Consider the following 16482-nt stretch of genomic DNA (forward strand, 5'->3'; position numbering starts at 1 on the left):
CCATGTTCAAGCATAGGCCCGCCGGCCCGCCTAGCTAGGCTACACGGTGACCATGATACTATTACTAACAGTTAGCAGTTAGTAGCTTCATTTCAGAGTAGTAAATTCGCTTGCTCTGTATCTACAATTTTGGTTATATATTTTTTGTCTGTTGCCCATTTTGCCACCCCTTGGATCCACAACTGTCTATTAACCCCTTTAATGATGAATTATGAAACTAATCACCATCATTGTGAAGAGATTTGAATGCTGTCGGATATGCATTCCGATCTTATTATGACCGGAAATTGTATAAATAGAATTGTTTCCTGTATTGGTTATTATTATCAGCGCTCAACTAATTTTACCATGATTTTACTAACCTGTACGTAATACTATACTCTCAGTTGATAATGTATTGCCTCTAGACTGCTCTAACAATTCTCATATTTTATTTATTGTATTTATTTTTTGCTTAAAATATAAAATTTCATGCAATTTGATATTTTGGAATTTACTGTAATATATATTTAACATACTACTGTAGCCTATAGTTTGCATTGACAAACATAGATTGTCATACTGTACCTGATTAATTCTATTCTCTTGTTTTTAAATTAACAATTTTTTGTCCATGTTTTGTTGTTTAATGTTTACTAACATTTTTGTTGATCTCTTATACTTTAATAATGTCAGGCATTTCCATGATCTGTGATATTTCTATGGTTTTGGCAGTTCCATGTGTTCATAATTAATTTGATTATTATGATTGGTTGCCTTGGTTGTGTGTGTGTGTGTGTGTTTTTTTTTATTCACCAATTTTTTAATGTTTATGATCATTAATATTATTTGATTTTTCTTACATGAATTATGTAAATTATTAAAATTGAAAAGGACATTTTTTTTTATTAATAATTTTGTAGGCTTGTAGTTTTTTTTATGTCAACCTCAATTAGAAATGCTTCATCATTTATCAAGAGGAAGAAATAATGAAAGGACAAGAACAATATTTTTCAATGAAATTTAATAGGCTTCGCGATTATTATTTTTTTTATAGTACAGTAACCAGCCCATACTATTTAGAAAATTAATACTGTTATATTATTATTACTTATGGTAATAAAGTAGTTTACTGTATATTCACTAGATTAATACACAATATCTCCCATGTGAACTCTGTTTGGTTTTTTAACTATCCTGTGGATAGTGTTGGGGTGGACCATTCTGGTCATCACCTCATGAATGAAGTGTCTGGGTCAATCATGTGGGCAATTTTATCATCATATTGCATGTATCACCTGTTTATGTTACTACAAATATTTCCACAGCCTTATTTAAATATTGTGTAGGAAAATTCAATTCAGGCATAATTATTCCTGTCCTTACCTTCATACACACTGTCAAGGATGTGGATATAATGCATGCACACTTACGTGTTCTGTGAGATGAATAACAGGTTTATTGATTAGCCTATTGTTGTCTGTACAATGAGTACCGTAATGGTTCAAATATGGCTGCAATGCATCTACAGTACCACAAGATCTGATTCATTATTATTTTAAATTTAGCTGTGTGTGCAATACAAAGGCAAATTTATATAATTAGAAATCATTTTCATTTTTACAATGATGAAATTATGATTTAGGATTTTATAAACAAATTGTATCCTACTGTATTATGTAATTTATAGGAGTAGCAATATAGTAAATAATAGTAAATTTTATCTTAGGCCAAATAAAATGAGGCTTATTTATTTTTGGAGCCTCATTAAAAAAATTTCTATTTGCTATTCTTCAAAAAAATAGAAAAACCAATCATTTTTCCATGGAAAATAAAATGGCGGTCTATAATGATTGCTATCAAAACCTAAAGAAGCGGAAACAAAATGATAGAATATATTAGATTACAAAGATTCATTTTACTAATTTTATTTATAAAAAAAAACAATTGTTGTTATTCACCAACCTGTTTACCACTAGTAAAGCCTACTGTATAGTAGAAAAATTGAAATCCTGGATGTCAAACTTTTATTAGCAATTAATTTTAATTAACCACTCTAAGACTAGCGTACTGGTTGTTAAAGTTTGGAAACATCTCGTCAATTGTCCAATTTTTAATTTTCTGACATTTGTTTTATTCGTAATCCAGCATTTTCTGTGGCAGGTTATTTATCAGTTTTTTTTTTTTATTAATTACTGTACTCTTTCATATTGTCGTTAATATTTCATTTCATTGCTTATCATATGGTTGGTATTTCATTTTTTTTTTTTTTAATTCTTTTTGCATGGCATACTGTAAATTCTTACCCATTTTTTTGTAATGCATTTTTTAACCTCATTCATATTTCTTACAATCATCAATGTATTGTTCACCTAATTTTAATTTCTGTTTATGTGTATGTGATTTCCACTTGCAAACCATGTGATGTACTGTACAGTATTTGATCTATTAAAATATTTTGGCAATAAGAGACTCTCAGTTAGTATACCTTAGGAAATAGCTGGTGTGGACGGCGTTATCAACAACTACAGTATTCACCAGCCTCATTGCCAGGAGACTGCAAGTACAATAATGATGATGGCAGTGGCAATAATAGTTAATAGGCCGAGTTTGACTCAAGTCTAGTGCGAGTCAAGCAGCGTGAAAATTGTGGAACACGCAATTTGAGCTCATGGGTATAAAACTGCTTTATTCATGCCTGCTGTCCTTACCAAGTTTAAACCATTCGATATAATTACCATCTTAAAATCTTTAACAATAGGAAAACATTTCTATGTTAATTAACAGCTAATTGCACATTCAGATAACTTTCTAGTACCTGCTTTATGTTCCTGTGTTAATGTAGTCAGGATTTTATAGCACGCAGAAAGAATACCCAATTTTTGCACTGCCATTGACCAATGGATGCTAAATTAATGTGGATCCTTCTCTGTTCGCTTCAAGAGTACAGTAATACAGTAATAGTCTCTGCAGCTAATTCTGCACTGCTTAATTTAATCTCAAATTAAATTTCTTTTGGTCTCCTACCAAATACAGTACATCTTCAAGGGTGGAAAGAGACAAGCATAGGTCTACAGTGACCTGTAAAGTGTCTTGTTCAAAGTCACTTAAAGTTATGTGACTAGCGGTGGGGTCAGTAGTTCCCCCAAAAGGTTTGCCTCTCATTCACAGCAGATGGGCCACTCCCACCTCAGTCCACCGTAATTGTGACCAAGTGTCACTGTCACTCAGAGACTTTTAGTACTCTCGGGCCAGGATTTACCGCGACTTCTAGATGGGCAGGCATAAACCAAGCTGGCCAACTTGCCGATGCTGCCCCTGAATGTGACCCGCATTGGTATCAAACTCAGACCGTTCGTTGAAAGCTAATACCTTACTGTGCGCCACATGCTTCTGTTACGTTGTGAATTTCATCTACGTCAGCGAATATCCCAGTAGCTGTGAGTACCAATCTAGAAGTACAAGTGCTCAAAAGAAAATTAATGGATCAAAATAAATTCAAAAACATTGTAGATAATGTATAAACCAAAAACAATGATGAGAAAATTGCTAAGAGAATTTTAGTGAATTATTTATGCTACTGTACGGTATTCCGGAACACTGTATTGTCATCTGCACAAGTCTCATCATTTTTTTTGTTGTCATCACAATCACCTAATTTCCAGCCATTCAAGATGAGTGTACCACCACAGGAGCCCCTTCAAGCAATTCATGTAGGCTGTAGGTTGTTTTTCTTTCCATTTTTATTCATTTTTGTTTTTAAATACTGTAAGCGTTAGTATACAATAGGACAGGATATGATTGAATCTTGGTTTTGCCAAGGTGGATATATTATCATATTTGCTAGAATCATCTCACAAATATTGACATAGAATTTATTATAAATTATTTAAATTAGATACCATGTTGTATTATATGGCATTATGGATTATATTGTCCTGTATATTTAAATAGCAGCTTTAGTTGTACAGTAGGAATATTATTATTTTTTTTTAATCCAGAGATGTTCTAGACTTTAATTAGTCAAGATGAACTCTGGGATAGATTGTAAAATTTATATAGGCAAATTAAGCAATATCAGGAAGTAATTTCTGAATATGTGCGCATGAAAATTTATGAAAACTGAAGCACTCACATTTGCTGTACAAAACAATACATGCTAATAATAGCATTAGCAAAACTCTTTTAAAACTGTATTTGGAAATGCATTGCTTTCATCATCCATTACTCACATTTATTGGTTGTTTACTTTTGATATTTAATTGTAATATTTTTTTGATTTTCATGTTTTTTTTTAAATCATGATTATTTATACCTGTAGGCCTACATGTTTCTTATTATATACTACCAGTATTTATTATGTTATAGTTTCTCCTAAAAATTTCTTTATTAAACCAAATCCACACTAAGCTATTTTGGTATCTGTTTAATATCTAATTTAAATTTATCAACTTTTTGTATTAGTGTGTGTGTCATAATTTTATTATTTGTCAGCTTGTTTTGGTCGCTGACAATATATTAAATAACAAAAAATTATTAACTACCTGTATAATAAATAGGCCCTATAATTAATTCTGAAATCTCCCCATCTGACATAATATTTGAATTGGTTGACTTTTGTATTGTGTCAATATTTTGACAATGAATGCATAGTTCATAACATCATAGTAGTGACTGCAACCTGTTGATCTGAAGTCCATGTACAGTAGAACCCCTCATTTACGTACGGCACGGGCCCAGAGCCGTTCGTAAATTTGGGTATTCGTAAAATCGGGGTTGACCCAAATTCCTATATATTTGCACTGATACTACTTACACTGGCATAAACTAGGCCTAGGCTAGGCCTACAGGCTTAATGATACCACTCTGTCTCTTATACACATCTAGATGTGTATAAGAGACAGTCTGAGCATTCTGATCCCACTCTAGGCCCTGCACAAATTTGTTTTTATCGGACATTTTTACCTTCTTAAATACCTAGATCGTGGATTTTATTCCAACACAACTTCCATAGATACTTGTTTATTATATATATTGATGATTCAATAAAACAATCAAGCACTATGTTGAATTTTAAAGCTGAAAACGATGTTTGAAAGGGAAGTAAAATTAGTCACATAAACATGTGTGAAGCCATACTGACGTTGAAGAGGCCCGTTAGAGGGCCTCCTTCACTTGAGAATTACATAGTACTGTATAGTATGGTGTGTTGTGTTGTATGCATGGTAATAACAGGTACAATTCGAGCGGGTTTTTTTTTTTTTTTAATCTTTCGCTTCAATTTTTATGACGTCATCACCTTTATATTACGTTCGTAAAATCGAGAATTCGTAAAATCGGGGTTCGTAAATGAGGGGTTCTACTGTATACAGTACAGTATGTGTGGTCACATGATACAATCCATGAATATGATTCGCCCTAGAGGTACGAGTACATATTCATTATTGAATGTACTATAGGGGAATGAGCTGTTAGCCCATCATCGTACTAAGCCTTGGTATTGTGTGGTACATGTAGGATGACCAGTTCCTTTCCACGCCACCTTTTTCTTCCCTAGTAGTGAACCACTGGGTGCCCATTTATACTCCTGGGTAGAGAGAGAGACAAATGTAGATAAAGTGGCTTGGCTTGTCCAAGGACACTAGCAACTTGCACAGTGGGAGTTCCAAACTCCTAACCTCAAGGTTGGGAGTCCAAGCCACAACCGATGTGCCAACCAGTTCTACTGATTCACCCTACTGTAGGATAATGAGGTTGGAAGTTGGGCACAAGTGTATTAACCACTATTCGGAATGCTATCACATTCTCCATCAAAATCAATTTCTTTAAACTATAACAGCTTTTAGTTTTTGAGGTTCAATCCCCTAGAATAGTCTGCATTTATACTACTGTACCTGGTTGATGACTAATCAAGCATTTTTTTTTAAAATCATTAATTTAAGAAAATTGTGTGGTGATGAGTGAAATCAGGCGCACAGACCGCTTTAGATATACAGCTGCCTTCACCTGCGGCTATGTCATTGTTATTGGGTGTTATAATTGTTTTCTTAATTCTCAGTACTTTATTCAGGATTAAAGTATCTGAATTGTCTAAAATGTAGCGGTTATTATTAAAAGTTAATTGTGCATTTTTTTTATATAAAATAATCTGTAAGTTATGTTCAGGCAGCTGAAAACACATACTGTTATACACAAATTTCTCCTAATACCATGCTGTGGAACCACACATTTGTTTTATATAATCCTGGTTGTCCTATTTTACTACTGCACTATTAAGGATGATTGCTAAATCCTGCAAACCTCAAAAAAAACACTGCAAACCCCATTCAAACCCTGTGATAATGATTAAATCAAATAGTATAGGATTCAATTTGAGATACCAAATTGAGTCCTATACTATGTGATTCAATTGTTATCAGAGGGTTTGGATGGGGTTTGCGGGGGGTTTTTTGGAGGCTTGCGGGGCTTAGCAATATCCCACTATTTAATACTAAATATCATAAACTAAGTCAGTTAATATCATTCTTTATTAATATTAGATTGTTTACTTCATTATATTGTAAATTTATTGTCTCTTTTTCATAGCCATGTACAGTAGTAATATACACCCTTGCATTTCCTCATTAGGACATGTTTCAAATTATTGAAGAATAGTAAATTACACAGCAGGTTTTCAAGTTGTCATTGCTTTGTGCCATTTTGTTACAACATTTACATTGCAATAATCAGACACATTTTCCCACAAATGTTAGCTGCTCATATTGTTAGTTCCCACAATGGACATTCTTTCTATTGTACTCAACTCATAAACACCAATTCATTTGAACTGTGAAAAGGTTTTTGTTGGCAAAATGTGCTATAAAAAACTGGCATATTAATATTTATTATTTTCACTATTATTGTTGGATATCTTTCATTTTAAACAATATAACCTATTATTTTGATATATTTTGGTAGCAGTAAAAAGAACACAATAGCTAACAATCACATTTCTTGAAATCTTTCATCCCAGTATAAGAATTTAAGAAAAATATTTCACAAGAAATTTAGTAGATTCCTACAGCGTTTAAAATTAATGAGGTAGATAGTTAATATAAGAGTGAGAAGTATATTTATGCAATGAAGATGTAGTTCCATGCTGAGCTGTTTCAATCTTGTTGGTTTGTGCCATACCAGACTACATATTTCAGGATTAGCTATCTGTATAGTGGTTTTACTATTCAGTTATGGGACTTATTGTTTACATTGTATACCTGAGTAGGTGTAGCTCAACCATTGAGTGTTTGTTCATTTGTGTAAATATAATCCAATTCCACCAGTGCACTGAGCAGATTCACGCATTCATTCTATCAAAACAATTTGACCAACAACTGTCGCACTTGTTAGAATTTTACCAGCAGAGATAAATCTTTAAACATATCCCTCTGATATACAATTTAGACTTGGTACACTAAACTACAATGATACTTTAATTCCCTTTATATAATAGTTGTTTGTAAATTGTAACAAAATTTAACTGTGTGGTCAGTACATGTTACAATTATTTTGTTTGTAATTTTGTTGATCATTTTTAATACTGAAAAACACAATTTTAAGTGATAAATTAAAATTAAAGAATAGTTATAAATTTGGATGTTATACAATTTAGGCTTGGCACACTAAACTACAATGATACTTTAATTCTCTTTATGTAATAGTTGTTTGTAAATTGTAATAAAATTTAACTGTGTGGTCAATACATATTACAATTATTTTGTTTGTAATTTTGTTGATCATTTTTAATACAGAAAAACACAATTTTAAGTGATAAAATTAAAAAACAGTTATAAATTATGTAATGTAACATACAGTGTTTCCTGATAAAGTTATCACAGTTATTAAATACCATGATTATGTGAATACCATAGATGTGTAATTTTGAAAGCAGAAGTTGAAGAAGTGTATTCAGTAAAGTATGCAAGTAATTGACACCAGTAAAACAATGTTTAGAAAGGTTTGGTTTAGAACATATTGTATTTTGAAAGAAATATTGCCAGGAATAGGAATGTGTAGCAGACATGTCAACCCCAAATTTGGGACACATTCTAAAAGGATGAATATTACGTTCAAAATGGGACACGTTATAGATGGTGGGGGAGATGAGGATGGCCATTATGCATACTGTAATAGGATATACTAAAACTAAGCCTATAATTTGTAATTATAAAATGAACAATGTTTCCTCAGATCTCACCATTTTAATTTTAATGTTTTGCTCTTGTGACATGGTGGTGAAACTTGTACAGTCATATTTTGTCTGGAAGTGGGCACTCTGACCTGCAAAACTCTGTTTTTTATTTGTACATTTTCAAAAGCAAATAAACATTGCAATAAATGAGAAGGCTGAAATGATCTCCAGAATTATGTACAATAGCAGATTGTTCGCTGTAAGAACTAATGACCAAATATGGAGACAATATTTGTGAGAAGAATGTGTATGATTTTATTGGGATGATTGTTGTTTATGTAAATGAAGATAGCAAATATTATATGGTGCTCCTCCCACTCTGACTTTGAACTGCAAGCACATTTTTAAATATTGAGAAATGCATACATATATTTATTAAATATGTGTATATATTTTTCAGCCTTTTAAAAGTGTGTCATTTCAGTATACACTTTTTAAGAAAAAATTAGAACAAATTTTATAAGAACACTGAGGCTGAAATTACATTTAAAAAAAGTTAGAACAGATTGAGGCTGGAGAAAAATTTAAACTATAGGTTTTTTTTAAATAAAAATGCATATTGTTCAGAAAGAAACTAACAAATAAAGAGAAAAAAGACCCTTGTGTCTAAAATTCTATTTGGTCTTATCTGTACCTTATGTGCAATAGATGCAATTAATGTAGTAATACTTACAGTTCTGTATATACTGCTGTTAGGACTATGTATTAATTTTGCATCTTTGAAAAGTGTGTAAAATAAGTACATTTCAAGCCTGAAATTGGCCAAAACTAAGAACATTGAGCCTTGGGAAAAATTTTACTGGGTCGACTTTTATAAAAAAAAAAAAGTGTAAAACTTTGAATATCAATGCACCAGCAAACAATCTAAGGGTAATGTGGCTTTAGCAAAATACAAAATAAAAAGCCTTCCTCCATCATCACCTTTCCAGCCTAGACAGTGATAAACTAAATTTAAAAAATTATTGGGCCTATGAAAGTGGAACAATCCTGCGAAAATAAAGGACAGTTATGAGTAGTGATAATAAATGATGCAAGTAAAGATAATAGATCAGTCAACATGAATCACTGCAAAATTATGGGCATTTCCTAGCACCTCATTCTACATGAGTATTATATAGCATGGATCGTACAGGCCCATTGTATTAGTATTTCATGCCAACCTTTGGCCTTTGTTTATCTGGTGTTGAAAGCTGGCATTCCAGTGCTGACTTATCAGGGTGTGGGGCAATGTATAGACATTTCATATACCATAATTCACCACACCTGTATTGTTTTTACTTTCACTGTTCCTAGGGTCTGTGGCCTTCAACTTCAAGATATTCAATAAAACATTGACAGTTGGTTCTCTGGTTGCAAATAATATTTATGTTATTTCAGCCACTTTAAACAAGTTGGTCATATTCTTGATTTCTTTTGGAGAAAACGTGATATAATTTTATGTCTTAAGACACAAAGAACTTAGGATTTAAATGTGTGCTTTATGAGATGAAAATGAGTTTCTGAATGAAGAAATTATAGGCCTAAAGATGAAAATTGCATGGCAATGTATGAACTTTACAACAATAAAGTGGTTAAAAATAGAATAAAATAAAATCTATAAATTGTGGGGGTCCCAAGTAGAAAGGAGCCACTTCCGGGAGACCTGTGTAAATGAGATGTTATTTGGTGTGCATGGTGTTACCCATCTCAACACTGACTTCCAGGAGATTGATAATAAATACAGTTAGGCCTACTACTAAAAACATGCAAGTATCATGAATTTGCAGGCGATACAGTAGATTGTTACCAGAAAGTTCTTGCTTGCTATGGGAATGCGGGAATCTCCCGATTTTTGGGGGACACCCGCAACCTGCAGGAGATTTGGAACCCCTGAAATACAGTAGCTTTGCCTAAAACTATCTAGGACCACCATCAGAACAAATGACCAACACAACACCAAGGAGGTATAAAACAACACCATCATACCATGGAGGTTAGACACCATTCCAGGTTTTCAATAGTAAGAATTTAATTGACAAACAATTAGTGTTATAGCAATTCCTAAGCCAAACAATGCGATAAATAATTTGATACTTGGTAATTAGGTGATGATGAAGATAGTTATTGTTATTAATTTGGACACCTTCATTGTTAGTCATCTAAACGAGAATTACAAGAATGTTAAATTAATAATTGACTTTCCAATTAGTATTAGAATTTAAAAGGTTGGAAAGAGGACAGGTTGTTAATTACCACACATATGCCTACTGTATTAGTTGCTATATATGGAGAATAACTGTGATATCTAGAGGATTAGTGAAATATGTGATTTTATATACATTGTTAAACAAAAGAAGCATTTCTTTTAGAAAGTTTTTTGAATGCATCTTCAATGAATTTAGTATTATGTAAATTTTTTTTTAAATCAATATTTTATATTAATTTTTTGGTTATAAAAATGCATGTAATATTTTCAAATATTGTCATATGTCTCAGTTAAATTTAATAATGCAGTACTGTAATTAACATATGCAGAATTATTACACAAAAGGGGAAACAAAATCATAAATTATTCAAGGTGCATTAGTTGATTAAAAGATTTGGTGATACAATACAACCAATCAATGTTTTACCACAATACTTACAAATTGTGGTTTTAATTTTTTTTTTTTTTTTTGTGCAGTTTGTGTTGTCAAGGAAAGATATGCAGTATATTAATTACTGTATTAGGTCAAGGTCATACATGCACTAAATTTGTATGCTTGTCTGTTGTCTGAGTACAACAGTCCACTCAAAACATTAAATTTGGAAAGATCTCATGTTGACTCTTAAGGATTGTAATTGTTGATGCTGGAAAGGTGGATGAAATTTAGTTAAGAAGTATAGTAGGGTCCTACAGTTTTTGGTGAAAATGAGTTTAAAATTATTTATTGTTAAATATGTTTTGAAGGTGTATAGAGCAGTGTAGGTTGATATTTTAAGAAAATTCATTTTTATTTATTTATTTGGAATTACAATACACATTTTAAATGTGGCATATACTCAAATAGATGATGCAGTTAAGAGAAAATACAAGCTTAAAAACAACAGATAATTAAATACTCTTCAATGAGTTGTAGGTTATGTAGGTTGATAATATTACATTATTCATTTAAATTATAGGATTACACAATCAATAGTTTTACAATAATTATAAAAGTATTCACTATAGATATTTGTTTTTAATACCCAGTTTTTCATACCCAGGTTTCATGTTCATCTATTTATGGTACACTAAATTTTTATTAATCATTTTAAATATTTAAAAAAATTTCAGTTTTCTTTCAACTAATATTCATGCTGCAGTACAATCTGATATTGCTATTTACCTTTATTGATAAATTAGATTAACATGATTGAGCTGTGGGATTTCTATTTTTACATGAGTTTTGCTTCCAATAAACATTTAAATTCTATCAAAGTACAGACATAATATCCAGTCATTACTGCTGTAATTATTTTAGCTTATTTATATAATTATTTTATTAATTACATTCGTATTATTAACATAGAAAACACTATAGATATAGATTGTATATTTCTTATTAGAAACATATTAATAGATATTTAGTTTTTTTTTTCAAACTTTTATAGGCATTTTGTAATCTTTTTTTGCATTTTAGTTTAAAAAATAACTTTGTTTCCTTTGATCTTCGCAGGTATGTTAATAATATGTGTTACCTGTCAAACAGGTGAAAGAGTTGGTTATTTTAATGGGTCATCAGTGGTTGTCCTAAATACCACCATAAATGTCCGAAACCAAGTCCAGTTTAGTTTTCGAACTTGTAATGGCGGTCAGCTACTTACCGATAATGGCCGCAATAATGATACAATAGAATTTTCCCTGGATAAAGCCACAGGAGAATTAGTTGTCCTATGGTCCACTTCAGGTTTGTCCAATAGCACAAGAATCGGTTCAGACCTGAACAGAAACATCTGGACAAGTATACAATTGTCAACAGAGATCTTTCAGTCAGGCCAGCAGGTCCAGATTCTTGTGAACTCTGGGGCATTTTCTGATGTTTACCTAAGCGGCCCAGACAGTGAATTGCTCAGTATCGATCTGAGTGGTGGCCAACTGGTAACTATTGGCGACGGTTTCCTTGGATGCATAGAAGAAGGGAGCGGTTTAAATTTTGATGATGCCGTCTACTCAGAGAATGTGCAGTGGGAAACATGTCCACTGGAAACCCAGCAAGGATGTAAGTAAATCAAAAATTGCATTTATGTTGATGATTTTTGTTTTAAATTAAGGCCAAGAATGTAAATTAGTTTCTACTTCAAACTTTCTAAAGATTAGAGATAACCCAAATTGTGTGGCTGTCAGATTTTTAGATAAAAGTGTTCCTAAAAAGAAAATTCAAAAATACCACAATGTTAGGCTTAAACTAATAATAAAAATTGTTTGTAAAAAATTTCTTTTCTTTTTTTGTGTAGGTTTTAGTACGAATATTACTGACACACAATATTTTTATATTTAGCATTGGAAAATACTAAGTCAGTCAGCAATCTAATTGAATAAATGTATAAATTAAAGATTTTTACTTTATTTATTTTATTAATTCAGTAAAATCATGTGCGGTAGGCATTTTCTATTGTTTTTTTTTTAAAGTTTTAACGAGGTTCAGAACCTGAATGGAAATCACTGCGCCAGGCCGCATTTCTCCATCTGTTAAATTGTGCAGTGATAATATTCCCTGCAGGGAAAGATCTTGATTTGAGAGTGAAGATATTGTGCAAATGTTTGGTATGATCACTTTAACACATAATAATTTCTCCTGTTGGTTGTAGTTATTGCAAAATCCATTAATGATTTGCATGGAATAGGATTTTACAGCTCCTGTTGAAACACTTCAGTTTGACCTTCAACTGAGGTCAGTATGCTAATAACATGTGGTATATGGAGTGACCTTTATTCCACAGAATGTTACTCTAACATCTCAAGGACTAAAATATTTTATAAATACTTAGATAAAATATATTTTAATTTTACAGTACTTTATTTTATCTTCAGATTCAAGAGTAATTCAGCAATGGTATAATTTATTTTCCGTAAATTGCTAAGAAAAAAATTTAAAAAAATTTAATTAGTAACTTTATATTAATATAATGTTAAATCGTAACTTCTATTATTTCTATTGTTGGTCATACTATTATTATTTATTAGTGTATGTTCAATAAATTGAGTAATTGATTTTCTTGATTTAAGTTAAATAGTAGACAAAAAAGGAAAAGTTCATTTTATCATTTTAGTGCACCTGTATTCATATTTATATGTTATTTTTTTCTGTAAAATGAAAAGTTCTTTTTTTTTTTATTGGTTCTCATGCAGGGTGCAGTCAGGCCTGGAAAAAAAATGCTTGTGCCTCCGACCGTGAAAGGGTCTCGATAAATGCCTGCAGCACCAATGTTTACAGCCATTTCCCCCCCCCCCCTCCAAAATGCCTCTGGGACATTCATGATGTCACAGGGTCGTACACTCTCTCCAGCCCTGGGTGCAGTGTGTGGCCTCAACTAACAACTGACTGGATAAACTGTAAAGCTAACATTTAAAGGTATATACAGTAATCGTTGGATTACTAATAATGTTGTGTATATTTTATATTTTAGGTGACGATATTGACCAGTGCTACAGCCAACCATGTCAAAACAATGGCAAATGCATCGATACCACAGGTGGATATGAATGCAGGTGTACCACCAGGTATTCTGGAGACGCTTGCCAGGTGGATAATGGTTAGACAAATTAAATTTGTTATAGGGCTCCTACCAATAATACAATTTATTTATATTTACTGTATGGTTAGTAAACTATTGGGATCAAAAACAAAATTGAATAAAAATTACAAAAAAATATATATTTATTTATAATACATTAATAAATAGCGGATGATCCAATATTGGAATGCTATCCGATGTCAGAATTATCAGCTTAGACTTTCATTAACAAATGTTAAAATGAATCAATATTGATTTACCGTATTTATTCAAATAAGCTTGTTGCTTTGAATAAAAGCCCGCCATGAATACACGCCCCTTCTGAGCCTCATTTGGAATAAACACCTCCCTCTGTAAAGAAAATTAATAGGGGTCATCCAAGTTTTTATTCATTTTAAGACATACTCTTTCCTGTGATCCCTCCCCCATACAAAATTTTTGATGATTATTGTCATTTTCTGATAAATCATTGCTTTTGTCTTCTTGAATATTGACTTATTTTTTCTCACCTAGGTAATTTATGTTATGGTAATGACCCAAAGTATGCTCTTGATTGTGGAGCTGGGTTTTGTTTAGAGCAAGACAATGGTAACTACACATTGTGTCTATGCCCTCCTGGATACTCAGGAACTGGTTGCAATCAAACTGCTAACTATTGCTCCGATGAGCCCTGTGAAAACGGAGCAACCTGTGGCAACAATGGTTATAATGACGGTTATGTGTGCACATGTGTTGATGGTAAGTGTTGGGAAGAAACAGTTTCCCTTGACTGTATTTTGATAGGTGTTTTCGCCAGTAATATTTCGCATCTGAATACATTCAACAGTTTCAGCATTTACTCTCCTTAAGCCCTGTACGGACTATCACATTTTATATGACATGCCTAAATAAGGTCATGATGACATCACATCATGGCCAAATAAAGGCACACCATGACTAAATATGGGTATACAACGGTTTTTTGTCAAAGGAAATGTGATAATGTGGACAGAGTTTAAGACTGTTAATGCTACAGTTTTGAAAAGTCAATAATTCCATCAAAGGATGATGAGAGGAATATTATACAAATATTGACTGCTCATGAGGGGAATGGTGAAATCTGTTGCTCTGAGGTAGTGTAGGCCCAATGGAAGATAGGCTACGGTCTCCACATCACCGAGGGACAATAGAATACACCGTTCCCCGAATCTAGAGCAGTCAACGTTTGTTTTGTATACCTCATACATAGATTCTACGAGACCTAAAAAAGTATGGTAATGAAAATAGTACAAACCAAGTGAGCCTAGGCTTACTTCCTAGACCTAGGTGATCAAAGGGCCAATCTCTCTCAGCGTCGTAGAGGTCGCGTCTTCTTTACCGTTGGTGCGTATCATAAGTTACCTTGAATTTACCTAGCAATGCAGTCTAAAGTACTATCCCATAGGATAATAGTACTTTCTATTGCCTGTTTCTTAACCAATCAGATGCCTAGATGTATGCGATAAATAATATTTTGTATTCAATTCACCACAGACAAGGCCCTAAAGCCATTTCTAGCATGCTGCATGAACCTCTAACAGCCCATCAACAATTCAAGCTAGCCAGCTGAGAATTGTTTGACCACAACCAATATGGAAAATGATGTGTCAAACTGCTTTTTCAAATATGCCCGTGACTGATGTGGTATATATACCCTTACAAGCATGCTCCTATTTGCATTGGAAATTACAGCTACAATTTTTAAAAAACCCCTTTCTTTAATATATTCACTTTTAAATATACAATAACCCAATGGAGAATACTGTTGCTCATTTTTTTTGGTTAAAAATGTTGTGATTTGGTATGCTACAAATCAGTTTCAAGCGTTGAAGTTCACTTTTTACAAAAAACAATGGGGTTAAACAATTACTTTGGGAACACTTTTGCAATTTTAGATAAAGATTTGGAATATTGCCATTGAAGATTACCAGCCTAAAGTATTGGTACTGTAAACATCAAATTTTAATAAATGAATAACTGATTTGTTAATAGGTGATTACCAGGCACTCATATTTCTCTCCCAAATTAATTTCAATCTGTGCATATTTACTATAGTGTTACAGGTATTTGACTATTAAGTGTATCTTGTATTTTCTCTAGGCTTTACAGGCACTAACTGTGAGACAAACATAGATGAGTGTTCATCAAATCCCTGTTGGAACGGTGGCTTATGCATTGATGGCATCTATAACTTTACATGTGATTGTGCAAGTACTGGGTATGAAGGCCACACCTGTTCCCAGCCGATAGATGAGTGTAACCCTGTTTCTCCATGTAAAAATGGAGGCACATGCCTAGACATCAATAGTGGTTACACTTGCGTGTGTGTGATCGGCTTCACAGGGATTAACTGCGAGGAGGAAGAGGATGAGTGCAAGTCGGATCCATGTGCCAACCAGGGAACTTGTGAGGATGAGCTTAATGGTTTCACATGTACGTGCGTTGCAGGGTTTAATGGTGAGTGTATTTTCAAATGACTGCAAACTTTTGATTAAACACTATTCATATAAATATATGATTTT

The 16482-nt window shown here is 32.5% G+C and overlaps 1 protein-coding gene across 3 annotated transcripts in view; it reads left to right on the forward strand.

Annotated features, from left to right (window-relative positions):
* LOC117116491 (protein crumbs-like) overlaps positions 1 to 16482 on the forward strand; it is a 43733-nt gene that overhangs the window by 505 nt on the left and 26746 nt on the right. The window contains exons 1-5 of one of the 3 annotated variants that reach the window (XM_033260552.1): positions 3504 to 3699; positions 11884 to 12426; positions 13835 to 13960; positions 14456 to 14680; positions 16061 to 16417. In XM_033260552.1, coding sequence (XP_033116443.1) covers positions 3654 to 3699; positions 11884 to 12426; positions 13835 to 13960; positions 14456 to 14680; positions 16061 to 16417 — 1297 coding nt within the window. In that variant the 5' untranslated portion in view covers positions 3504 to 3653. Of the gene's footprint in view, positions 1 to 3503; positions 3700 to 11883; positions 12427 to 13834; positions 13961 to 14455; positions 14681 to 16060; positions 16418 to 16482 lie in introns of those variants that run through there. The other 2 variants (XM_033260555.1, XM_033260554.1) reach the window with 2 other exon arrangements.

Source organism: Anneissia japonica, unplaced genomic scaffold, assembly GCF_011630105.1.
Source record: "Anneissia japonica isolate Jap-2015-1 unplaced genomic scaffold, ASM1163010v1 scaffold2918_len238339_cov177, whole genome shotgun sequence".
NCBI classification, from domain to species: Eukaryota; Metazoa; Echinodermata; class Crinoidea; order Comatulida; family Comatulidae; genus Anneissia; species Anneissia japonica.